The sequence below is a fragment of the Lepus europaeus genome, chromosome 10, assembly GCF_033115175.1.
Source record: "Lepus europaeus isolate LE1 chromosome 10, mLepTim1.pri, whole genome shotgun sequence".
NCBI classification, from domain to species: Eukaryota; Metazoa; Chordata; class Mammalia; order Lagomorpha; family Leporidae; genus Lepus; species Lepus europaeus.
In genome coordinates, this window is record NC_084836.1 from 45,613,750 (window position 1) to 45,641,676 (window position 27,927).

Below are 27,927 nucleotides of genomic sequence, written 5' to 3' on the forward strand. Positions count from 1 at the left end.
AATAAAAAGCAGAAAATATTTTAATTAGAAAAAGTCTCAACTTTTACATGTCTTTTAAAAATATAGTTACCTATTAATTTAAGATATGATTTAATTAGGGGAGCAGACAGAGGCAGTAGTTAAATTGGAGATGCACTCTCTCCAACCCTCACTTAATGTCCCCAGAAAAGTTTCTTCTAAAAGGAACTCCAATGTCTTTTAAATCAAGTATTGTAAGTTAAATATTAGTGAATTTTAAAGCCTCTTTTACTTTAGTTTGTAGCAAAATGTATCTTTCAAAAATGAATGTTAGGAGTTGGCATGGTGGTATGGCATAGCAGGTAAAGCTGCTGTTTGCAACACGGGTATCATTTGATCACTGGTTCTAGTTCTGGCAGTTCAACTTCCAATCCAGCTCCCTGGTAATGTGCCTGGGAAAGCAGTGGAGGATGGCCCAAGTGCTTGGGCCCCTGCACCCACGTCTAAGACCCAAAAGAAGCTTATAGCTCCAGGATTGGCCTGACCTATCCCTGGGTATTGTGGCCATTTGTGGAGTAAGTCAAAGATGGATGATCTTTCTCTCTGTTTCTTCCTCTTTCTTTTGCTATAACTCTGCCTTTCAAATAAAATAAATACTTAAAAATTGATAGAATGTGTTATAATTGATTTTTGCTTTGCACAAATGTATAAAACATTCTGTAGAAACAGTATATTAATTATTTTAACATTTTACAAAATCCTGGAACACCTATTGCAAAAAATTCAGATGCATATATTTCTTTGGAGTCTATATAAAAATGCATAAATACATATGCAAGCAAATAGATATAAATAGGATTTTACAAAATTGGTCTAATTCATCATGCAGAACTGAGGAGAGAAGTGAGAAAATACAATTCCTTCGAATTAAATGGAGTGCTTCCTATTTCTAAGGTATTATGATTCCTTATACATTTGAGGTTATCATCAGTTTATAATACAATCTCCAAAGAATGATCAATTAAGACTGTCCTTCCTGCTCCCAAACCAACAGAATTCTTGAAACAATTCTATCACATGAATTTAAACACATCTAATTTTACTTTCTTTTATTATTATATATGAGAGAATATTTTAATATTTTGGAAAATGCTTTAAATCCTATGGTAGATATAAAATAACCTTAAAGTTAAGGTTCGGGGGTAATACTTTGCTAGTCTATGAGTAATATCAATTATGTTTAAGTTATGACATTACTTCATTATGGAATTGAAAATATTTCAATATGAAGTCTTTAGCATCTTATATTTAACTCTCTTATATGTCACACAATAGTTAAAATAATATATTAAAAGCTAGAATTTTTTTTTACAATATTGTTTTTTTATTTTATTTTAATTTAATTTAATATTTTTTGACAGGCAGAGTGGATAGTGTGAGAGAGAGAGAGAGACAGAGAGAAAGGTCTTCCTTTGCCGTTGGTTCACCCTCCAATGGCCGCCACGGCCGGTGTGCTGTGGCCGGCGCACCACGCTAATCTGAAGGCAGGAGCCAGGTGCTTCTCCTGGTCTCCCATGGGGTGCAGGGCCCAAGCACTTGGGCCATCCTCCACTGCACTCCCTGGCCACAGCAGAGAGCTGGCCTGGAAGAGGGGCAACCGGGACAGAATCCGGAGCCCCGACCGGGACTAGAACCTGGTATACCGGCGCCGCAAGGTGGAGGATTAGCCTATTGAGCCGTGGCGCCAGCCAAAAGCTAGAAAATTTAATATTGAAATATTCTCAGTGTGTCTTTATATTCTTCTATCAGTTTAAAGTAACTTACCCTGGTGCATAGTTGCATATGAAAATTGCAGCATGTATAATATTTCCAATCTTTGAACATGGAGTAACAGCACAACCAACCTTGTAAGAGCTGTCCCAAACTAGCTAAAATAAAAATTTCAAAAAAACGTAACATTTAATTCCTCACATTTACACTATCATATTATAAATAATAATATTCATTTATACAGATCCTTTGGTCAAGAAATTCAAGGAATATAAACTATATATTCTCCCTATGTACAGTTATAAATCAGTTATAAATATTGTTATTTTTAAAAATTTAGACATGGGTAGAGAGTTATCATAGGTTTAGGGCAGCATTTCCAAAACTGTGTTTAGAGAAATACTTTAATAGGTTCTACCAATATACTATCTTAGGAAAAATGGTTTGAGAGCACTATCCAGAATAATGCTTTAGAAAGTCACACTTGACTAATCAATTTTCTCCATTTTGTGTATTTAGAAAGGTCTAGAATATTGGCAGAGAGGAAGATAGGGACGAAAGGAGAAAAAGTTTTAGAGAAGTGAAAATTGTGCATAGAAGGATAAAATGATAAAATATGCATAAAAGGATAAAAATGAGGGACAGTAAATCTGTAGAAGACATCAATAAGAGATACAAGAGTAGAGAATAACTGAATGCTTTCAGAAATTCTTCCTTTTGTTGAGAAAATCCTAGTACAAGATAAAAAAAAAGTCGGGGTTTTTCATTAAGAAAAATATAAATAGAAAGACTCTGGTTCCTATGAAAAGAAAAACACATTTTGAATTGGTGTGAAAAAGATGGGGATAATGAAGTCATTCCAGAAATTTTCTGTGTGACTTTAGCATTCCCTGTACTTCCAAGAGGACAAAACAAGAACAAAAACAAAAACAACTACAAAAAGCCCTTTGTTTTACTTTGTTACACTCCATGGGAGAAAGAGGAATCATTTCTGGTTTTTTTTTTTTTTTTGAATGTTTGTATATTTACATTGAATTGTAATGATTTTAAAAATTTGATTCAATATTTTTCTTTAGGTCCATTAATATTTGTTTTAGGTAACCTGGCAAAGTTGCACTGGGTGCATATACATTTAATAAAGTCATGTTTCTTATTGAATTGATTCCTTTTTCATTACATTATAATTTTGTCTCTTTTGCCAGTTTTTGTGTTAAAGTCTATTTTGTCTGATACTAGGATAGCAATTTCTGGTCCTTTCTGCTTTCTTTTAGTATGGAATATCCTTTTCCATGCTTTCATTTTCAGTCTGTTTCTATTTTTGTTGGTAAGTTGTATTTTTTCCAGCCTGCAGATACATGGGTCTTGTTTTTAATCCATTCAGCCATTCTGTATCTTTTAATTGGAGAATTTAGGCCATTTACATTCAAGGTTACTACTGATAAGTAATGATTTGATCCTGCCATTTTTCATAAATATTTCTACTGTTTGCTTTGGATTTCCTTTGTACCTTCACAGATTTTCTGCCTTCACATTCTTTAATAATAATGACTATCTTTTTTTCTGTGTGTAGCATATCCTTAAGTATCATTTGTAAGACTGGAGAAGTGGTGACTAATTCTTTCAATTTGTGTTTGTTTTCCAAAATTTTTATTTCATCTTCTTTTATAAATCATAACTTTGCAGGGTACAATATTCTGGGTTGACAATTTTTTTTCCTTTTAGGATGTGGCCAATGTCTTTCCAGTCTCTCCTAGCTTATAGAGTTCTGGTGAGAAATCAGCTGTCAGTTTAATTGGAGATCCTCTGAAGGAATTACCTTCATTTCTGTAGTGTACATTTTAGAATCTTTTCTTTATGTTTTACAGTTGAAAGCCTGACTATAATGTGTAGTGGTGAAGATCTTCTCTGGTCATGTCTATTAGGAGTTCTATGTGCTTCCTGTACTTAGATGTTCCTTTCTTTCTCCAAATTAGGTTAAGTCTTCTGCTATTATTTCACGGAATAGCTATTCTAATTGATTCTTTCTGCACCTTTAGGAATGCTTATATGACCTATATGTTGGGTTGTTTGATAGTATCCCATAAATCTCAAATCTGGTTTTTAGGTTTTTTTTTTTTTAAAAGATTTATTTATTTGAAAGACAGAGTTAGAGAGAGATGAATGGAGAAACAGAGAGAAAAAGAGGTCCTCCATTTAGTGGTTCATTCTCCAAATGGCCACAAAAGCTGGGGCTGGGCCATGCTGAAGCCAGGAGCCAGGAGCTTCTTCCAGGTCTCCTATGTGTGTGCAGAGGCCGAAGCACTTAGGCCATCTTCCGCTGCTTTCCCAGGTGCACTAGCAGGGAGTTGGATCAGAAGTGGAGCAGCCAGGACTTGAAACAGCACCCATATGGGATACCAGTACTGCAGTTGGCAGCTTAATCCACTCTACCACGGTGTAGGCCCCTGTTTTTAGTTTTTCTAATTTCTTCTTTTTTTTTGGTCTGAGAAATAGAGTGATAGATGAAAAGAATACAGAATAGGAATGGGTGTTTGATGTGGCAGTTAAGATGTCAGTAGGGATGGATACCTCCCATATTAAAGTGCCTAGTATTGAGTCCTGCTCCACTTTTGACTCCATCTTCCTGCTAATGTGTACCCTGGGAGGCAGCAGACAGTGGGCCAAGTACTTGGATCCCTTCCACCCATGTGAAAGACATTGATTGAGTTCCAGGCTTCTGACTTCAGCCTGGGTCAACCTTAGCTCTTGTGGGCATTTGGGGAATGAACTAGCTGATGAAAGATCTTTGCTTCTGTCTCTATGTATCCCTCTACATTTCAAATAAAATAAAAATTATTTTAAAAAATAGTAGAAAATAGAATGTGAAGGTTGAAGTGGATTTAAGTAGGTCAAATGCAGGAAACAAGAATGTCTAGGGGACTGGAATTAAAGAGTAAACGATACAGAGTACAGCAGTAAGCCAAGGAGTAGATTTGATTAGTTTACTGAGAGTATTTAAGTTATACTAAGAAATCTAACTTTAATATGAATAAGACAATGGAAAACCATTATAGCTTTCCAGAAGAAGAAAGAAGTGACCTAAAAATGTTTTAAAGCATGATTAATTTGGTGGAACAGAAAGATATGAATTCAACATGAACACATTCCAAAATTCTAAGTTTTACATAAAACATAACATCGAGATCTATTGCTTAAAAAATAATCATCTTTTAAATAAATCTTGTGGTTCACTCAATAATTTCTAGATTTTAATATAGATCTTTAATATAGTTATTTATTGAATACCTAAATAATGTTCTTGTGTTGAGAATATAGGGATGACAAGACAAAGTCTGTGCCCTAAGTGTATTAACAGATTGACAAATAATTATAAAGCTGTGTGTTATGCAACATGGTAAAGATGTATATAGGAAATGAAAAATAAATCAATATTCCTGGGGTATAAGTGTCACAATAGATTGTTGGAATTGAGGTACAGAAATACTATTATTAGTTTGCATTTAAAGTATTTTAATCAAAACCTGTGTGGTAGAATGTTTATAGTGGTTCATGTAAAAACACCACCTTTTACTTATGTTGTGGTTAATAGTTTATAAATAATTTTTATTTATCAGTTTCCCATTTCTTTTTCCAGTATGCAAAATTTTTAGAAAAGTCTCCTGCATCTTTGTGTATGGAAATTGTATGTACATTATTTAAAACAATATTTTAATTGCATGATTCACATAATATATGGAATTATTGGACATTTTGATGATATAGGAATAATTAGAATTTTGATTATATAAGTCATAAATCTATCATTAACTCATCTATTTAAAACATAATCAAACTAGGCAGTTAAAGGTACTGTATTAATAATTAATACAATAAATCAATTAATAATTAATACACTAATACATAATAAATTAATAATTAACACTATAATTTAAGTACCTGTAAATAATTAGAACAGTTTCCAGAGCTACTGCCATTTTCAAAATTATAATTTTTCCTCTCTGCATACCAACTGTTGATAGCAATACTTGCAGTGAAATCATTTTCCTTGCCAACCCACATATTTTCACCAACACCATAAAATGTAGGATGGGCCATTTGTACGTCTTCTAAGTGAGTATTACGCTGAAACACACATTTTTTTCCCCATGCTCTAGCTGTCCGTGATAAAGCTACATCCCAAGTCTGGAAAAAAAAACAAAAAAGCAAAGTAAATGAAATAGTAAGATCTTTGTGTTCTGAATTATTTTTCTTTAATTCTCATAAGCAAAACAATTTTAACTAACTGTACTTATCAGACTTGTTTGTTGAATTTCCATGGGGAAAATTTCAGATGATAATAAATGAAAGGACTACTTCCTGAGACAAATGATCATGCACATATTTATAATACTAGAATGACAGATTACAAAAATTATCACAGTATTTTTACATACAATCAGTTCATAATACATATTTTAAATTTCATGCTTTGTTCAACTTAAAATATGCATCTAAAAAGTAGGGAGCTAGATTGGAAGTGGAGCAGCTGAATCTTGAATAGGCTCCCATATGGGCTGTCAGCATCGCAGGTGGAGGCTTAATCTGGTATGTCATGATGCCGGCCCCTGCAGAAGCCTTTTAAAAATTTGTTTTGTTGGAAGTTCCCAAAAGAAATTTCAGATTTGATTTACAAAAGGCACTTGAGGCTAGGAAGCTAAGCAAGAACTCACCACTGGACTTTTTTCTGCAATGCTTTATTTAGATAAATTCCTCTCTTTTCTAGGTCCCCTACATCCTAAGGTTCTTGGGCTTGCCAGGAAGTGACCTTTCTTACTCATCTCTAAAGCTGGGAACTCTGTAAAACAAATACTCGTCCAATTTTCCAAGAGGATTTTCTAAGCACTGGCTCCATAAAGTAAAACTTAATTCCTTAAAACCATCTAATTAAATATGATTTTCTGCATCAGTATCAAATAGGACATTCTTGTCAAAGTCTTGGTTATGTAAACAGTGTTACCAATTATGTTCTGTTATAAGGAGGGCAGATTCATATTTTGGTCATATAGATAATCACTGCCATGATAATAAGAATATTCACTAAAAGTTTCTATTTTGATAGACTCAGGCAAGGAAAAACATAATTGTTTCACTTCTCTTTATAAAGGGAATCAAAGAACTTGCACTTTTTAAGTGATGGATGGCTTAAGAGAAAAGGAAGGGAAGTTTCATGTGTCCGAACAAAACCATACTCATCTTTCACCATTTCTTTCAGTTCTTTTCAGCTATAAGGAGTGGCTTTTAGTGGTCCCTGAGTCCTTCTGTCCCTGATGGGGGCAGAAGAACTACCGTTCAAATGACTATACGGTGTTGAGAGGTTGGAACGGGAAGTGAAATATGTCGCACGGCAGATGGAGAGATGGAAGAGGTAGAGGTTCAAAGGCAGATGTATCAAAGGATTCAAAGGAACTTAAGGGAAGATCAAAGGTGGTAAAAAGCAGGAAGGGGGAGAAGTGTTGTGAAGGGAGAGGTCTTAGAGGAGTCACTTTGGAAAGAGCTTAAGTTTCACAAAGAGGCTACTGAAGTTCCAAATTATCCTTAGTAAAAAGCACCCAAAACAGGGGCTCAAGAAAGAGGGGTTTTCAGTAAACTGAGAAGTTCCCACCGGAGAATCAGGATCAAATGCAGAAAAGGAGACTTCATCAGTGAGTCAGGAAAAAAATTTCTGATTTAAGTCTCAGGGAGTGAATTCTCCCTCAGAACACACAGTCAGGAAGAAAGACTTCCAGTCTGGGACCTAGTCGTTAAATTCTCACTTGAAATAACAAACCAGAAAAGCATTTCCAGCTTAGGAGGTTCTTTCAACCTGAAACTGTAATCTAGCTTCAGAGAGTACATTCAGAACCTGTTGAATTCTTAGTATCCCATGTGGGAAACTAAGACTGAATTCTGGGCTCCTTGTTTCAGCTTAACCCAGTCTAGGCTGTTGCAGGCATCTGGAGAGTGAGCTACAGAATGGAAGATCGATCTCTCTTTTTCTCTCTCTGTGTGTGTGTGTCTTCTTGTTTCTCTTTCTTTCTCCCTCTTTCTGCCTTTCAAATAAATATAAATAAATAAAAATGTTAAATAAAAAATAAGTAAGCTGAATTCCAGATTATATGATGAAGTTAATTATAAATTTTCAAAGAGCAGATACTTAATACAACACATATTTAATACAATGGTATTGTAAATAACTTCATTTTTTACCACTGTGTAATATTCCATAGTGTATATATATCATAATTTTTTCATCCAGTCTTCAGTTGATGGACATCTGGATTGATTCCATAATGATTGCAATTGGAAACTATTATACTTCATGAAATAAGCCAGTCGCAAAAAGACAAATACCATGATGAATAACTAAAACAACAAATTAAAAAGTAGATACAGATACTCTTCTAATAGAAACAAAAGGGATTGTGGTGCTACTGTTGTAGTGCAGTGAGTTGAGCTGCCAACTGTAATGCTGATATCTTATGGGTGCTGGCTTGAGTCCAGCTGCTCCACTATCAATCCAGCTCTCTGCTACTGGCTTGGGGAAAGCAGTAGAACTTGGCCCAAGTGCTTGGGTCTCTGTCACCCATGTGGGAGACCCAGATGAAACTCCTGGCTCTTGACTTTGGACTAATTCCTGGTTTTGCGGCAACCTGGGGAGTGAACCAGCAGATGGAAGATACCTCTTTCTCTGTGTGTCTCTTCCCTCTCCCTCTCTGTAACTCTGACTTTCAAATAAATACATCTTTTAAAAGAAAGAAATAATAAGGATTATAAGAGAATGCTAATGTAACAAATGTAGGCCAAAAAAGTGGATAACTTTGATGAAATGAACACATTTCTAGAAACATGCAAACTACCAAGGCTAAATCATGAAGACACAGCAAATCTAAACAGACCTATAACTACTAAGAAGACTGAATCAGTAGTAACATTCTATTAGTAAAGAAAGACCTAAAGACCAGATGGCTTCATTGGTGAATTTTATGAAACATTAAAAAATAACTGGGGTGGCCATTTGGTTAACTAAGACACTACTTGGGATGCTTGGTGTTCAAGTCCTGAGTCTGCTCCTAAATCCAGCTTCCAGCTATTAACACACCTTGAAAGGTAGCAAATGATGACTTAAATGGTTAAATTCCTGCTACCAATGTAGATTGAGTTCTCTGGCTCCTGTCTTCAGCCTGGCCCAGCCCCAGCTGATGCCAGCATTTGGGGAGTAAACCAGTGGATAGGAGATTGATCTCTCTCTCTCTCTCTCTCTGTCTCTCTCTCTTTCATTTTTAAAAATAAACAATTAACATCAATTCTCAAAATATTTCAAAAAAAAAAAAAAAAGAAAAGGAACACTTCCCAACTCATTCTATGAAGCCAGCATTACCCTGATATCTGAACCAAACAAAGACACAAGAAAATAAACCTACAGATCAATATCCTTTATGAATATTGATGCAAAAAGCTTAGAAAAATATAAAAAGCTAAACTAATAAACATTTTAGAAGGATTATCATAACCATGTGAGACTTATTCCTGTGATGTATGGATGGTTTAACATATGAAAATCAATAAATCAGATAAACCACATTAATATAATGTAGGAAAATTTCATATAATTTTAACAGATCAGAAAGAGTATTTAACAAGGCCCAACATTCTTTCATGATAAAAACATCTAACAAACTAGGTATGGAAGGATATTACCTCAACATAAAGAGAGCCAAATGTGAAAAATTCCTAGCTATTATCATATTTAACAGTCAACAATTTACAGCTTTTCCCCTAAAATCGAAAGCAAGACAATAATGCCATTTAGCTATTTTTAATTAGCACAGGATTGGAAATCTCAGCCAGAGCAATTAGGCAAGAAAAAGAAATAAAACGTATCCCAACTGGAAACAAAGAAGTAAAATTATATTAATTCACACATGACAGGAATCTAACTTGTAGAAAAACCTAAATATTCCACAAAAAACAATTAGAATCAATAAACAAATTTATTCAAAGTAGCAGGTTGAAAAATCAACACAAACAAAAAATTAGATAAGTGAGTCCACCACAATAGCATCAAAAATAATAAAATACTTAGGAATAAACTTAACCAAAGAGGAAAGACTTGCATACTGAAACTATAAAACATTACTAAAGAAATTCAAGAAGATAGTAACAAGTCCTAACACATGCTATATTCATGGATTGGATATTTTAATCTTATTAAGATGCCTATACTACCAAAATGCTTGACAAATCAATGCAACTCCTGTCAAAAATTCTCCATGATGTTTTCTGCAGAAATTAAAATTTAAAAATTCAAACATAATCTCAACAGAACATAAGTGGCAAAAAATAATCTTGAAAAAGAAAACTTGGAAGGGATCACAGTTCCTTTAAGAATAAGCTTGGAAGGAGAAATTAGGTACATCACAAAAGTATACTTATCAAACTGTGTCGTATTAGACATGCAAACTAATGGAGTAGAACAGAGAATCAGAAATAAGTCCTTCCATTTATGAGAAAATTATTTCTGTTCATAAAAGTGATTGTCTTCAACATATGATGGTGGGAAACCTGGATATCTACATGGGAAAGAATTGAGTTGGACCCTTTACACCATATACAGAAACTAATGCATAATGTATCAAAAACCTCACATACAGAACAAGAGCTACAATTATAAAACTTTCAGAAAACATAGGGGAAATGTTTTATGACACTGAAGTTGGCAGTGATTTCTTAGATATGATACCTAAAGCAAAGACAACAAGGAAAAATAAATTACAATTCATCAAAGATAAAATATTTTGTCCATTGAATGCAAAAAGATAGCTTACAAAATGGAGAGAATATGTGCAAATCCTCTATCTGATATGTATTAAATTCAAAATATATATAAACATTTCTATAGTTCAACAACAAAATATTAACAAGCTAACAAAAATGGGTGAAGAAAAAGTAGATAAACAAAGGTATAACAAGCACATGAAAAGATGGTTAACATCATTATTCATTAAACCACCATGAGATATCACTTCACAACTACTAGATAGATTTTATCAGAAAACCAGAAAATAACAGGTATTAGCTAAGAGGTAGAGAAATTTGAAAACTTTGCATTCCTAGTGGTAAAGAGGTGGCCACTACAGGAAACAGAGTGGCAGTTCTTTGAAAAATTAAACATAGAGGTGAATGTTTGACCTAGTGGTTATGGTATCAGTTGGGACACCTGCATCCCATATCACAATATCTGGATTTGAGTTCTGGCTCTACTCGGGTACTCTGGGAGACAGCAGTTGAGTACTTGCCATCCATATGAGAGAACCGCAATTCTAGTTTTGGCTATATACTTGGAAGTAGCAAAAGCAAGAATTTTGTTATTTGTTACACAAGTTGTTATTTGTACACAAATTGACAGTTATTATTCCCAGTAACCAAAATGTGGAAGCAACCCAAGTGTCCACTGACAGATGAATGAATTTAAAAATATGACATATACACACAATGGAATAATATGCAGTCTTGAAAAAGATGAAGATTCTAATACATTCTACAACATGGATGTACTTTTTAAACTTTATGCTGTTAAATAATCCAGTCACAAAGATAAATATGGTATAATGTCATTTATGAGTTACCTTGAGTAATCAAACACTCATACATACAGTATCAATGTATTAATTCCATGGAACTGGATATTTAAAAATGGTTAAAGTCGTGAAGTTTATGTTGTGTATATTTCATACATTAATGTTTTTGGTGTTTAAAAACAAAATGGAATGCTAGTACCCAAGTACAGGAGGAGGGGGAAATAGGGAGAGTCATTATTTGCCAGGTATGGAGCTTAATGACATGGTACTTAATTGTATGGCGTTTCAGTTAGGGTTCATAAAAGGTTTTCTGGAGATGGGTAATGGTGATCATTGTACAATAATGTGAATGTATTAAAGCCACGGAACTGGATATTTAAAAATGGTTAAAGTCATGAAGTTTATGTTATGTATATTTCAAACAGTTAATGTTTTTGGTATTTAAAAACAAAATAACAGGGCCAGCATTGTGGTGAAGCTGGTTAAGTCCCCACCTATTACTCCAGGATCACATGTTTGAGCTCTGGTTCACGTCCTGGCTGATCAGCTTCTAGTCCAGCTTCCTGGTGATGCTCCTGAGAAGGTAGTGGAAGATGGCTCAACTGCTGGACCTCTGCCTCCCATGAGGGAGACCTACATGGAGTTCGAGGCTCCTGACTTTGGCCTGATCCAGACTTAGCTATTGGGGACACTTGGGGAGAGAGCTAGTGGATGGAAGATATCTCTCCGTTTCTGTCTCTACCCCTTCCTCTCTCAGTTGCTCTACCTTTCAAGTAGATAATTCATCTTACTCCGGGTCCTGCACAGAATCATGGTGTGAGGATTTTTTTTCTCAAGTGCACAAACTGTTCTCAGCCTGAACTAAAGTCGCCCTTCTCAGCGGTACTATGCCTGGGAGCAGTGACCCAGGCGTTTGTGAGCCAAGGCCCGCGAGGTGACAAAGCTCGTGGGAGGGGGTCGTGGAAACCGCCTTGGGCCTCACCATGAAGCGTAAGTTGGCCCCTCGGGGGACGACGTTGCCCCGGATCTCATTGTGAAGCTCCAAGTACTCATTGATGAAGTCTACGTCCTCTTCATGTGGTAAGAACGTGCCGTTCACACTCGAGCCCAACAGCAGGAGCCACAGCTCACAGAGCCACAGTTTCAAAACGCCCCCTAGAGCCAGGGGAAGCGAGTAGGAGCACCACTCCCGGCCAGAGGGCCTTGGAGCCTCCATGGTGCCCTGGCCAGGGGAAGGCCAGTGCGCATGCGCAGACACGCCCCTGTGACCTGCCAATCTAAGGGGCGGGACATGTAGGCGCCTCCCCCGGAAAAGGAAGTGGGGAGGAGGGAGACGGTGGGAGGAGGAAATGCAGAGTTTCCAGGCTGGGTAAGTGGTACTGAATGTGTGTGGAACAAACTAAACAGACTTAGTTAAATGAGTTTGAGCTTTTCACCAAAGTAACGTAGGTAAACATTATGCAGAGTCATTTCTGACACGAAAGGCTGTGTCATCATTTACTGATGAGCTATCATCCGCACAGTAAATGCTGGTGTCTGAGGCACCTTATAATTACGCAAGAGGAAATAATCATTCTCCATTGACATTGATTAAAAATTCAGTTCATTTTTGTTTTTTTCCTTACCAGTTCATTTGGGAATTTGGTGCAGGGTGTGCCTTTTTTTCCTCTTCCATAGAAAAAACCCTGTTTAACTTCCTCCTTGTGATGTTTTTCTCTTCTGTTTCTCCCCCCTCCCTCTTCCTTCTCTTCCTTCTTCCTTTGAGAGGGAGGGAGACAGAGAGAGAGAGAACTCCCATCTTCGGATTCACCCGCCAGATACCCCAGGATGGACAGCAGCTGAAGCTGGGAGCCAGGAAATCAGTTCAGGCCTCTCACTTGGTGTAGGAAACCAACCGTTTGAGCCATCTCAACTGTATTTCAGAATCTGCATTACCAGCAGGCTGGAGTTAAAGCCAGAACCTAGATATAAATCCAGGTGCTCCGATACGGTTTTTGGGGAATTTTAACTGCTAGGGAAAACACTCAGCCCTCTCCGTTTTTTTAATGAATTTTTGTGTGAAACCAAACAACAAATGAAGCATGAAAAGCTCATGGTGGTGGCGGTGGGGTTTCAAACTCTCACAAGGTTAAAATATTGCTGTGTTTTTCATGAGTGACATATGAATGCCTTGAATGATCATTATTCACCTTTTCCCTTCATGAATCCTTGCATTAACATTTTTGTTTTCATTTTTTTTTTCTTCAGACTAAAATGACTAGTGTCCTAAAAAATTTTCCTGGTCTCTTTACCAAACATTTTGCTCAAGAAAAACTTGTTTGTAAACTTTTTAATTTCTAATCATGAAACAAAATGCATAATTGTGTTGAGGTACACGTGCAAAAAATGCATACTTGTGTTGGGGTACATATTTGAATATTGCAATTGTGCTTATTAGCATTAAGGATTTATTCAAAATCATTGACATTGAAGCAGTATTTTTCCATAAGGAAAGCATTGTAACTGGTAGGCCAAAACTATCTAAAAAGAAAAATGCTTCAATAAGTCATCTTTGCTGCCAGCCTTGTGTGCAGTTGATTAATCTGCTTTTTTATGAGCATCCTATGTCAGAGTGCTAGTTTGAGTCTGGGCTGTTCCTCTTCTAATGCAGCTCCCTGTAATGTACCTGGGAAGGCAGTGGAAGATGGCTCAAGTACTTGGGCCCCTGACATGGAGTTCTTTGCTCCTAGCTTCAGCCTGGCATAGACATGGCTGTTGTGGCCTTTTGGGGAGTGAAAATGTCCCTTGCTCTCTATCTCTCTCTGCCTTTCAAATAATGAAATGAATAAATAAGTAAACATTTTTAAGAATCATAGAAAATCACCTTTTAAAAAAAGTCACCTTTAATGCATACAGTTGACAAGCAGAAGATAGTTGAAAGATTATTTCTTTTATGCCTTTATTCTTTTTAGTACATATGAATTCATGTGGAAATGGAATTAAAGGATAATGAATACTTTCCATTATTTTTCTGAAGTATCCTGGTATTAGGAGGCAGAGTGTTAGGTAGTTGAGAAAGACCAGTAGACAAGGCACAGACTTTGTTTTCAAGGATAATCAGAATAATGTAATTTTAAATTTGGAACTAATTTTATATATTGTCATTGGCCTCATGTCTCAGATATATTCCCTGACACATCTCTGACTTGTGATCAGCACATTGTCTTCTTAAATAATTTTAATAGGAAAGTCACAATCTCCTGGGCAGTCCATTCCATTGCTAAACATCTCACTCATCAACTTAATACCTATTCCTGTAATATCTCCTATGTGTTAGAGCCCATGCTAGAACTTAGAGCTACAAATGCCAAACAAGCTAGACATGGAGTTTATCCATAGGAGGTTTTAAGTTAAAAGTGTTACAAATGAATTATCAAACAATTACAATACAGAGTAGTGAGTGCTATTCTATTTTTTATTTTTGTTTTTAAAGATTTATTTATTTGAAATTAATAGTGACAAGGAGAAAGAGGGAGAGTAAGAGGGAGAGAGAGAGAAAGAGAGAGAGAGAGAGAGAGAGAGAGAGAGAATGAGATCTTGTAACTGCTGGTTCACTCCACAAATGGCCACTTTTTGGGGGGTTGGGCCATGTTGAAGCCAGGAGCCAGGAACTCCATCTGGGTCTTCCATCTATGTGACAGGCATCCAAGTGTTTGGACCATGATCTGCTTTCCCAGGAGCATTATCAGGGAGTGGGATCAGAAGTGGAGCAGCCAGGACTTTTCAAACCAGAGCTCAGATAGGGGGTGTGACTGTCACAAGTGATGACTTAACCTGTTGTGCCACAATGCTGGCCTGTTTGGCTTATTTTCTAAATGGACTGTTTTTGGCTTATGTTCTAAATTGACTGTTTTAAACATTTATTATTGAGTGTTAAGAATTCTTTATGTATTTTGAGCAGTAGTTGTTTATTGAGTATGTATTTACAGTATGTCCTCCCAGTCTATGGTGTATCTTTTCATTCTCCTGACTGTGTCTTTGGCAGACCAGAAGTTTTTAATTTGAATGAACTTTAGCTTCTTAATTCTTTCATGGATCATTTTTTATGTCATATTTGAAAATTCATTGCCAAATTCAAGTTCTTGATTTTCTCATATGATCTTGCAGGAATTTATATTTTGCATTATACATTTAGATATGATACATTTTGAGTTAATTTTTTGTGAAAGTTTAAGGTCTGTGTCTAGAATATGTTTCTGAATGTGGGTGCTTGGTTGTTCTAGCAATGTTTGTTGACTCTTTGCTCCATCGTATTGGCTTTGTTCCTTGGTAAAAGATTGGTTGACTATGTGATTACGCTTCTGAACTCTCTGGTGTGTTCCACTGATCTATTTTTCTGTCCTTTCTCTGTGTTGAATCCTGTAGCTTTATAGTAAACATTAAAGTTGAGTAGTTTCAGTTCTACAACTCAGTTTTACTTTTTATTGTTTTGCTATTCTGAGTCTTTTGCCTCTCTAGAAAATTTTTAGAAACAGTTTGTTAATACCTACAGCATGCTGGGTTTCTGACTGAGAGTACATTGAATATAGATCATGATAGCAATGCTGATTTCTTAAGAAAATATAGCCTTACATAGGAGTCTGACAAACGAATAATCTGTTCATTTATTTAGTTATTTGATTTCTTCCATCAGTACTTTGTCGTTTTCCTATAAAGATCTATTTTGTTAGGTTTATCCTTGGATATTTCTCTTTAAATTGTAATGTAAGTGGTATTGTGTTCTTAATTTCAAATTTTACTTGTTCATTGTTGGTATATAAAAAGTAATTGACTTTGCATATTAGCCTTGTATCTTGTAACCTTTCTATAATGACTAGCTCCAGAAATGTTTTGTTGACTTTTGTTGGGTCATTGGCAAAGACAGTTCTTCTTCTCTCTTTCCAATCTGTATGCTTTTACAAAAATTATTTTCTTGCCTGACTACATTAGCTAGTACTTCTACATTGCATTTGTTTCAATGGTTGAATAATATTCCATTGTGTGTGTATATGTGTATATATATGTATATATGCATATATATACACACACATATAGTATATATGTATATATAATATATACATTTATAAATATATAATATATTATATATTATATACTATTATATATAATATATACATTATATTATACTATATTATATATAATTAAATATATATATTTATATATAATTATATATATTATACATACATTATATAATATATAATATAATGTATATATTGTATATACAATGTATATATTGTATATACAATATACAATATACATTATATATAATATATATTATACATAATATAATATATTATATATTATACATAATATATATAATATAATACTATATTATACATAATATATATAATATATATAATTCTATATGTAATTATATATAATATAATTATATAATTATATAAATATATTATATATAAATATATGTAATTATATAATTATATAATATATTATATATACATATATTTTATATATTAGATATTATATTAATATATTATATTATATATAATTATATATTATATATTTCTATATTATATATAATATATAATTATATATAGATATATTTTATATATGTGTGTGTATATATATTATATATATGTATATATATATATATATATATATATACCACATTTCTTTTTTTTTTGTAATCACATTTGTTTTTTAAGGTTTTTATTTAATGAATACAAATTTCATATGTACAGCTTTTTGGAATATAGGGTTTCTTCCCCCCATTCCTGCCCTCCCACCCTACCTCCTACTCCCTCTCGCATTCTATTTTTCATTAAGATTCATTTTTAATTCACTTTATATACAGAAGACCAACTCTATACTAAGTAGAGATTTCAACTATTAGCACCCACACAGACAGACACATAAAGTATAAAGTACTGTTTGAAGGCAGGTTTTACTGTTAATTCTCATAGTACACCTCATTAAGGACAGAGGTCCAACAAGGGGAGTAAGTGCTCAGTGAATCTTGTTGTTGATTTAACAATTAACACTCTTATATTTGACGTCAGTGACCACCCAAGACTCTTGTCATGAGCTGCAAAGGCTATGGAGCCTTTTGAGTCTGTAAGCTCCATTGGTATTTAGACAGGGCCATATGCAAAGCGGAAGTTCTCTCCTTCCTTCAGAGAAAAGTACATTTTCTTTGATAACCCCTTCTTTCCACTGGGGTCTCACTCACAGAGTCCTTTCATGCAGAACTGTTTTTGCCACTATGTCTTGGCTTTCCATGCCTGAAATGCTCTCCTGGGCTTTTCAGCCAGATTTCAATGCCTCAAGGGCTGATTCTGAGATCAGAGAGCTATTTAGGGCATTTGTCATTCTATGAGTCTGCTGTGTGGCCTGCTTCTCATGTTGGATCATATCATTCTCTCCTTTTTAATTCTGTATATTGTTATTAGCAGATACTTGGTCTTATTTATGTCATCCTTTTGACACTTAATACTATCTATATGATCAGTTATACACTTAGTATCATCACATTAACATGTAAGATAGCATTAGTACCTGCCAACTTAATGGAATTTGGAGTCCTATGGCAAATTTTTAGCTTCACCCTTAGGGGTAAGTCCATTGGAACATATGCCAAACTGTACATCTTCTCTCTCTCTTATTTCCACTCTTATTTTTTACAGGGATCAATTTTCAATTGTTATTAAACACCTAAGAATAATTATTTGTTAATTAAAGAGTTCAACCAATGATATTAAGTTTAAAAAGAAAATAGTAAAATAAATAAAATAATAAAACTGTTTCTTGACAGTCAAGACAAGGGCTATTCAAGTCATTGCTTTTCATAATGTCAGTTTCACTTTTATGTACTCTGTTAATTGTCCTTTTAGGTGCTCTTTTAGTTGTCACAGATCTGGGAGAACATATGATATTTAGCCCTTTGGGACTGGCTTATTTCACTAAGTATGATGTTTTCCAGATTCCTCCATCTTATTGCAAATGACCAGATTTCATTGTTTTTTTCTCACCTCTGTGTAGTATTCCAAAGAGTACATATCCCATAATTTCTTTATCCAGTTTTCTGTTGACAGGCATGGCATTTAGGTTGATTCCATTTCTTAGCTATTGTGAATTGAATTGCAATAAACATGGCGATGCAGATAGCTCTTTTATTTGCTGATTTCATTTCCCTTGAGTAAATTCCGAGGAGTGGGGTGGCTGGGTCATATGGTAAGACTATGTTCAGATTTCTGAGGTATCTCCAAACTGTCTTCCATAGTGATTTTACCAGTTTGCATTCCCACAAATAGTGGATTAGGGTACCTTTTCCCCTACATTCTCACCCAAGATTTCTTTGTGAACATTCACAAGTCTTTGTGAACAAGATTTCTTGTAAACATTCACAAGTCTTTCTTCTAGCTATTTAGAAATATACAATGTTACTGTTAACTGTTGTTTCCCTACTGAAACCAGAAGGATTATTTTTATAATATTATTTTTACAATAAGTAAAAATTATTTAATTTAATAAAAGTAAACATTTCTGAGGTTTAATTTATATATACATTATTTTTAAGCATTCTTTTGAGAAAATTAACTTTGAAGAGGACCCCAAGAATGATACATCTTTTGTGAGCACTTAGACATAACTATAGCTTATGAGCTATAAGAATATCCTCCATTTAATACACTAAAACAAAGTAAATCTTTGAGAACAAGTTCTATTTTTTTTTTTTTTTTTGACAGGCAGAGTGGACAGTGAGAGAGAGAGACAGAGAGAAAGGTCTTCCTTTTGCCGTTGGTTCACCCTCCAATGGCCGCCGCGGTAGCGCGCTGCGGCCGGCGCACCGCGCTGTTCCGATGGCAGGAGCCAGGTGCTTATCCTGGTCTCCCATGGGGTGCAGAGCCCAAACACTTGGGCCATCCTCCACTGCACTCCCTGGCCACAGCAGAGAGCTGGCCTGGAAGAGGGGCAACCGGGACAGGATCGGTGCCCCGACCGGGACTAGAACCCGGTGTGCCGGCGCCGCAAGGCGGAGGATTAGCCTGTTGAGCCACGGCGCCGGCAAGAACAAGTTCTATTAACTCTCATAATCCAACTCATTGAGGACAGAGGTCCTGCATGAGAAGTTAGTGCACAGTGACTCCTTTTGTTAATTTAACAATTAACACTCTTATGTATGACATCAGTGATCACCAGAGGCTCTTGACACAAGCTGCTTAGGCTATGTATGGAAGCCTTTTGAATCCACGGATTCCTTTTGTGTGTAGACAAGGCCATGAGCAAAGTGGAAGCTCTTTCCTCCCTTCAGAGTAAAGTATATCCTTCTTTGTTGACCACTTCTTTCTGTTGGGGTCTCATCCATCAAGGTCCTTCGTGTGGGACACTTGTTGCCACAGTGTCATGGCTTTCTATGCCAGAAATGCTCTCATGGGCTTTTCAGCCACACCAGAATGCCTTAAGGACTGATTCTGAGGTCAGAGTGTTATTTAAAGTGATTGTCATTCTATGAGTCTGCTGTATTGACTGCTTCCCATGTTGGAGCATTCACTTTTTTAAAATTCTGTCTATTTTTAAAAGATTTATTTTACTTATTTGAAAGGTAAAGGTATACTGAGGCAGAGAGAGAGAGAGAGAGAGAAAGAGAAAGAGGAAGAGAAAGAGAAAAAGAGAGGTTGAGAAAGAGAAAGAGAGAGAAAGAGAGAGAAAGAGAGAAAGAGAAAGAGAAAGAGGAAGAGAAAGAGAAAGAGAAAGAGAAAGAAAGAAGTCTTCCGGCCGGCACTGCGGCTCACTAGGTTAATCCTCCGCCTTGTGGCGCCGGCACACCGGGTTCTAGTCCCGGTAGGGGTGCTGGATTCTGTCCCGGTTGCTCCTCTTCCAAGCCAACTCTCTGCTGTGGCCAGGGAGTGCAGTGGAGGATGGCCCAAGTTCTTGGGCCCTGCACCCCATGGGAGACCAGGAGAAGCACCTGGCTCTTGGCTTCGAATCAGCGTGGTGCGCCGGCCGCAGCACGCCAGCCGCAGCGGCCATTGGAGGGTGAACCAACAGCAAAGGAAGACCTTTCTCTCTGTCTCTCTCTCTCACTGTCCACTCTGCCTGTCAAAAAATAAAAAAAAATAAATAAAAAAAAAAAGAAAGAAGTCTTCCATCTTTTGGTTCACTCCCCAAATGGCCACAAAGGCCAGAGCTGGGCTGATCATATCCTAAGCCAGGAGCCAGGAGCTTCTTCTGGGTCTGCCACATGGGTGCAGGGCCCCAAGGCCTTGGAACATCTTCTACTGCTTTCCCAGGCCATAGCAGAGAGCTGGATTGGATGAGAAGCAGCCAGGACTTGAACCAGCACCCATATGGGATGCTGGCACTACAGGTGGTGGGTTTAGCTGCTATGCCACAGTTCTGGCTCCAGTTTTATCTGTTATTATTGTCAAACATTTAGTCCTATTTATATGATCACTTTAATACTTAATCCTACCTTTTATGATCACTTTATCACTTAATCCTATCCCCATGCTCACTCTAACACTCAAAGTGCTATTTTACCACCCAGCTTAAGGAGTAAGTTTTTAAACTGTACCCTTAGAAGTAAGTCCATATAAATGTATTAATAACTATACAGTTTTGCAGTTGCAAGCCTGATACGTTTCACAGTGACATCTTTAGGAACACGGTGATTCTTTTTTTTCTTTTTTCTTTTTTTTAATTTTTGACAGGCAGAGTGGACAGTAGAGGGAGACAGAGAGAAAGGTCTTCCTTTTTGCCGTTGGTTCACCCTCCAATGGCCGCTGCGATAGGCGCGCTGCGGCTGACGCACTGCACTGTTCCGATGGCAGGAGCCACGTGCTTCTCCTGGTCTCCCATGGGGTGCAGAGCCCAAACACTTGGGCCATCCTCCACTGCACTCCCCGGCCACAGCAGAGAGCTGGCCTGGAAGAGGGGCAACCGGGACAGGATCGGTGCCCCGACCGGGACTAGAACCCGGTGTGCCGGCGCCGCAAGGCGGAGGATTAGCCTACTGAGCCACGGCGCCGGCATGGAACACAGTGATTCTTCCCACTGTGCTTATCCTCTTGTCCATGCTTCCACCCCCCTATCCCTTCCCTCTCTTATTTACACAGTAGATCTCCTCTTGCCAGCCAGTGGGAGGGTACGATCACACCAGTTGTCATAATCACACCCTCACCTCCTCTCTTCCTAGGTGATCACTACTTGGGGTTAGCCCACAGTAGTTACACCCCTCACCCACACTGGAGCATGAAATACACAAAAGTGTACAGTCTTCAGTGTGAGCATGGAACCCTCTGCAGTGATTCCAGGCAGTCAGGGAGTTCTGAACTTTTGACGCCAGAGTGATTGCCCAGAGAACCAGGTACACGTTACACCCTATTGTGCAGTCATAGGATTCCCACAGTCCCAGGGTGCAGAGGATCCTCTCTCTGCCACATGAGCCTGCCCTGTCCACAGAGAGAGCAGAATCATTTCTAGAGCCAGCTTCCTGTGTATGATCTACTTTGTCAGTTTGAGCCCTGGAGCCCATGATAGGTTAAGAGAATGGGTGCACCTCAGAATCCTAAGTGCTCGCCTCACCACATGTCAACCCTCTCAGACAGACTCAAAATCAGTGGGAAATGTGAATATTTTTCCCTAAAGAAATGTGCTTTTTCCTTCACTGGATTTGGTGGATATCCTGTCCCTGCTAGAGCTCCAGGATGGACTCAAAGTCAGCATGGTCTGCAAAGTTCTTTCTCATGCATTTTCACCAATGGTACAGGCTGCCATAGTTTGCCCTCACCTAGCTCTTAAAAGTTTCCACCTCTGACTGCAGGAGTCATGGGTGGTGTCCCTGCTCATTGCTGCACATCTGTTCTTTCCATGCTGCTCCATTGTGTCCCTCTCCTTTCTGCAGAATTTATACTGTAAACTTCTCTCCAACCCCACTCTGGGAACACACTTTCTCCATTTTTCTTCTTCTATGTTCTCCTTGTCAAAATCAGCATGTCTCTTCTCTATTCAGCCATTTTGGAATCTGAGTTGATTTTTTTTATGTGGTAAGAGCTATGGATCTAATTTCATTCTTCTACACGTATATATCCAGTTTTGCAAGCACCATTTGTTGGCAAGGTTATCTTTATATTCTAAGCACTTTTGTGAAAAATCAGTTGGCTATATATTTGTGGATTAATTTCTGGGCCCTCATTCTGGTCCATTGATCTGTGTATCAGTTTTTATGCCAGTATCATGCTGTTTTAATTATTATAGCCTTATAGTATGCTTTGAAGTCAGGTGTGGTGATACCTCCAGATTAATTTTTTTTATTCAGGATGATTTAGCTATTCTGAGTCTTTTGTTATTATATATCATTTTTAGGATTGCTTTTTCTAATTCTGTAAAGAATGTGTCATTGGTATTTTAATAGGGATTGCATTGAATCTATAGATTGCTTCAGGTCATATAGACATTTTAATGATATTGCTTCTTCCAACCCAATGAGCAAGGAATATCTTCCCATTTTTTTGTGTCCTTGATTTCTTTCATCAGTGTTTGATAATTTTCATCATAGAACTCTCATTTCTTTGGTTAAGTTTATTCCTAAATATTTGATCTTTTTGTAGCTATTATGAATGAGACTTCTTTTTTGATTTCTCTTTCTATGAGTTCATCATTGCCATACAAAAAGCTACTATGAAAATAAATATTTAAAATTGAATAATACTTTATTTTTTCTTTATCCAGAAGAAATGCCAAAATTGAATAATTCTTTGGTTTGTAAAGATGATGTTAGCTATACTACAGATAATTTTATGGCTTTTAAGAGGTATACTTCTGGGGCTGGCGCTGTGGCCCAGCGGGTTAAAGCCCTGACCTGAAGCGCCGGCATCCTAATGGGCTGTGGTTCTAGTCCCTCTGCTGCACTTTTGATCTAGCTCTCTGCTATGGCCTGGGAAAGCAGTAGAAGATGGCCCAAGTCCTTGGGCCCTTGCACCTTTGTGGGAGACTCCGAGGAAGCTCCTGGCTCCTTGCTTCAGATTGGCCCAGCTCCTGCTGTTGCAGCCAACAGGGGAGTGAACCAGTGGATGGAAGACTTCTCTCTCTGTCTCTACCTCTCTCTGTAACTCTGTCTTTCAAATAAATAAAATAAATCTTAAAAAAAGAGGTATACTTTTTGCATCATGTGATAGCTGGCACATTTTAAAATAAAATCTCCTAAAAGAATGTAATTTCAATTCTATGAGCATATTTAACATTTCAAAGCTTCTAAACTTAGATGACTTTCCTTTTTGAGGTTTATACCTAATTTATTGCCCAGTCATTGATCCCAACCATGTTATACACTCTATAAACTTACCTCAATAACATTTTGTTTCTATATGATATTAATGATAGTTAAAGGAAACTGTTGGAATATAAGGAAAGTAATATTTGAAATAGGTTTAGTTTCTTAAATCTAAAGTGACAACACATTCTTAGTAGAAAATTAGAGACTGGGACTCTTTTTTAGATTCATTTATTTATTGGAAAGGCAGAGTTACAGAGAGGCAGAGGAAGACAGAGAGAGAGAAAGAGAGAGAGAGAGAGCGAGAGAGACAGAGAGGTCTTCCACTTGCTTCTTCACTCCCCAAATGTTTGCAATGGCTGGAGCTGGGCCAATCCAAAGCCAGGATCCAGGAGCTTCTTCCAGGTCTCCCACATGGGTACAGGGGCTCAAGGACTTGGTCCATCTACTGCTTTCCCTGGCCATAGCAGAGAACTGGATAGGAAGCAGAACAGCCAAGACTTGATCCCGCTCCCATATGGGATGCCGGCACCACAGGTAGCAGCTTTACCCTCTATGCTACAGTGCTGGCCCTGGGACTCTTTTAATATAGAAATTACTGTCTTCAAAAATAACCTTAAGGGGCCAGTGCTGTGGTGCAGCAGGTTAAAGCCCTGACCTGCAGCACCAACATCCCATATGGGTGCCAGTTTGAGTGCTAGCAGCTCCACTTCCAATCCAGCTCCCCACTATTGCCTGGGAAAGCAATAGAAGATGGCCCAATTCCTTGGGCCCCTGCACCTTTGTGGGAGACCCGGAGGAAGCTCCTGGCTCTTGGCTTTGGATCAGCTCAGCTCTGGCCATTGCGGCCATTTGGGGAGTGAACCAGTGGATGGAAGACCTCTCTCTCTCTCTCTGGCTCTACCTCTCTCTATAACTCTGTTTTAAAATAAATAAAGTAAATCTTTTAAAAAAAACACTTTAAGACTTCAGTGTTTAGTGTTCTTTCACACTGTATCTTTTGAATCAAAAACATTATCTTTACATGTAAGACATTACATTTAGATACACTAGTATAGAAACTTTCATGGAGAATTAAATTGATGATGAGTGATATTTGGTCATAAATTGTTCCTTTATTGTCTTATTAAAAGATTCTCTGGAGAAGAAAGCTGAGGCTTAGTAGATTACATGCAATCACTTGAGGTGCTCTGGCCACTGTTGGCTTTCCATGTGGATAATCTGTCAGTAAAACACAATGCTCAATTTAGTTTCAAGGAGAATAAATATTGAAATGAATACTGAAATATTTTGATACATACAGATAAGTGGAATTTTCTTTTTAGTAGTACGGGGAGTGGTGGTGGTGGTGGTGGTGGTGGTGGTGGTGGTGGTAGTTGTCGTCGTCTTTGTCGTTGTCGTTGTCGTCATCTTTGTGTTCATCTTTGTCTTCCTGGTAGTAGTGGTAGGTGTAGTTTCAGGTGTAACAATTTTTTGCATTTCTAAATTTAAAAAAGTTGAACTTATAAAATGAAAAAATTGATTTTTTTTGGGACTTTAGAATATGACAAGTCAATTTAGGATAATTTGAACTTTTAAGAAAATGAAGGCATCTTACTGAAACACTATAGTTCTTAAAAGTCTTTCTGCTGCTCTCTATCATATGCCAACAAATATTTCTAGAATTTCTGTTGTATTGAAGGCATAGAAGTATAAAATAGGGAAAAATATAAAGTAGCACTTTATTTTTGGCACTCTACCATGCTCAATTCACATCCTTGAAAAAAATGTAATTCCCTTATGTGGAATTTTGGGTACTCAGAATCCTCCATTAAATATTTCATTCATTTCTTTAATGATCACTGTTCTAAATTTTGCCGCATGTTTTCCACAAATTTTTCTTCCTAGTTCACTATAGTAATAGGATCCTCTGCTTCGTTAGAAATTTGTTATTTAATTGATTTATATATATACTTATGTATATATTATCATTTTCTATAAGAGAGCATGATATAGGGCTTGCATATAACAATTGTAAGGAAAAATTAAGACTCTTTTATTATAGCAAAGGCATGGGGAATCTATCATTACTTTTAAAGTTAAATTAATTAAAAATGTGATTATTACAAAGAATGGTAAGCCCAGGAAAAATATAAACTGGATCAAATGATAGACAATAATGAGGAACTTAATTATAATAATAGCTCAAATTTACTGAAATTTTATTTATGGCTGAAACTACTTTATTTGGCTTATTGTATTTAATCTTTTTTAAAAAAGATTTATTTATTTAAAAGTCAGAGTTACACAGAGAGAGGAGAGAGAGAGAGAGAGAGAGAGAGAGAGGTCTTCCGTCCATGGTTCATTCCCCAGATGGCTGCAATGGTTGGAGCTGCGTCGATCCGAAGCCAGGAGCCAGGAGCTTCTTCCAGGTCTTCCATGCGGGTATAGGGGCCCAAGGACCTGGACCATCCTCCACTGCTTTCCCAGGCCACAGCAGAGAACTGGGTTGGAAGAGGAGCAGCCAGGACTAGAACCGGCGCCCATATGGGATGCCAGCACTTCAGGCCAGGGCATTAACCCACTGCACTACAGTGCCAGCCCCTAATCCTCTTTTTTTTTTTTTAAGGGTTTTATTTATTTATTTGAGAGGTAGAGTTAACAGGGAGAGAGAGAGACAGAGAGAAGGGTCTTTCCATTTGCTGGTTCACTCCCCAAATGGCCACAAAGGCTGGAACTGAGCTGATCCAAAGCCAGGAGCCAAGGAGTTTTTTTATTCTGGGTCTCGCATGCAGGTGCTGGGGCCCAAGCACTTGAACCATCATCTACTGCCTTCTCAGGCCATAGTAGAGAGCTGAATTGGAAGTGGAGCAGCCGGGACTTGAACTGGTACCCATTGGTATTCCAGCTCTGCAGGTGAAGGTTTAGCCCACTATTCCACAGTGCTGGTCCTGTATTTAATCCTCTTAATCTTTTCTTGAGTTAACCCATCTGATTCTAAGGCCTGGATATGTCACCACCAAGCTATGTCTCTGGTGTCTCAGGAAAGGAACTCATCCACTAAAAAAATGTTTTTATAAAGACGATCAAAAAAAAAAAAAAAAAGAGAGAGAGAGAGAAAATAACACAAGTCAAAAGTCAAAGGATTTAAGTGGAATATAACTGCAAATACAGCAGAAATAAAATTATAAAAGAGTTTCATTAAAACTTGTATACAACAGAAAATTTGGTAGGATTTTCCCTAGACCTGAATATTACATTACCATTAAAGAAATTAAATCAGCAAGTTAAAATACATTGACACATAGCAGACTAATAAGACATAGCATGTGAACTCAACCACCCTACACATACAATAAATTAGGTGTACAGAGACTGTCTCTCAATCATTCAAAAATGATAGAATCAGAATCTTACACTAACCATAACCAAATATAAAAGGAAGGAATATTCCCAACTTCCAACTTCTTTTATGAGGCTACTACAACCCTACCATCTTAAATTCAAAATCACGTATGGAGAGGTAAAGAAAGAAAATTCTAAGCCAACCATAATTTTAAAGTTAAATGCCAGAATTACAAATAAAACATCAACAAGAAGCTTACCTTTTATAAAGGAAACCTTATGACCAAGTTGACTTTACCAAAAGAATGAAAGAATAGCCTAGTGTTGGATTACTGGGGCATTACTTAACTTCCAATATGTTTTGAAATTTTACATATGACTGGGTTGCATTAGAAATCTTGTTTTTTAAAAACGATTCATTTATGTGGAAGGCAGTTACAGAAGGGAGACAGAGAGAGAGAGGGAGAGGGAGAGGGAGAGGTCTTCCATTCTCTGGTTCACTACCCAAATAACTGCAGTGATCAGGGTAAGGCCAGGCTGAAACCACTTGGTAAATTGTCTGTTATTAGAAGTGAAATAAATAATGGATATAAAGATTAGCAGAAAGATCAAAACTTGAAGTTTTTTTTAAGAAATAACATGATTATCATTATAGAAAATAAACTATTAGAAATAATAAAGTTTGGTAAGATTCATTGGATTCCTTGGACTAATAAAACAGAAACATTAATATTTCAATAAATCAGCAAAATTAATTTGTAAATGAAATTTAAAATATGTATAATAACAAGAAGTGCATGTTACCAAGAAATCTCCTGTGCAAGGTTTCTATTGAGAAAATTTCAATGCTTAAGTGTAAAACAATTAGAAAGACCTCAGTAAACCATTTTCATTGCTGTAATAGTCAATGTTGTAAAAATATTAATTCTTCCCAAATTTATCTATGAATTCAATATTATCCTGACCAGATTCCAACAAGATCATTTGTGGAATTGATACATTTATTGTAAAATT

General features: G+C 36.7%; 2 protein-coding genes across 2 annotated transcripts in view; both read right to left on the bottom strand.

Moving 5' to 3' along the window:
* Positions 1 to 12,540, bottom strand: part of GLIPR1L2 (GLIPR1 like 2) — a 43,478-nt gene extending 30,938 nt beyond the window's left edge. Inside the window, exons 1-3 of the mRNA XM_062202452.1 lie at positions 12,307 to 12,540; positions 5,665 to 5,910; positions 1,783 to 1,886 (exon numbers count right to left, since the gene is read on the bottom strand). Coding sequence (XP_062058436.1) covers positions 1,783 to 1,886; positions 5,665 to 5,910; positions 12,307 to 12,540 — 584 coding nt within the window. The remainder of the gene's footprint in view (positions 1 to 1,782; positions 1,887 to 5,664; positions 5,911 to 12,306) is intronic.
* A 240-nt stretch (positions 12,541 to 12,780) lies between these two features.
* Positions 12,781 to 27,927, bottom strand: part of LOC133768023 (GLIPR1-like protein 1) — a 44,279-nt gene continuing 29,132 nt past the window's right edge. Inside the window, exon 5 of the mRNA XM_062202453.1 lies at positions 12,781 to 12,869. Within this exon, the coding sequence (XP_062058437.1) occupies positions 12,781 to 12,869 (89 nt within the window). The remainder of the gene's footprint in view (positions 12,870 to 27,927) is intronic.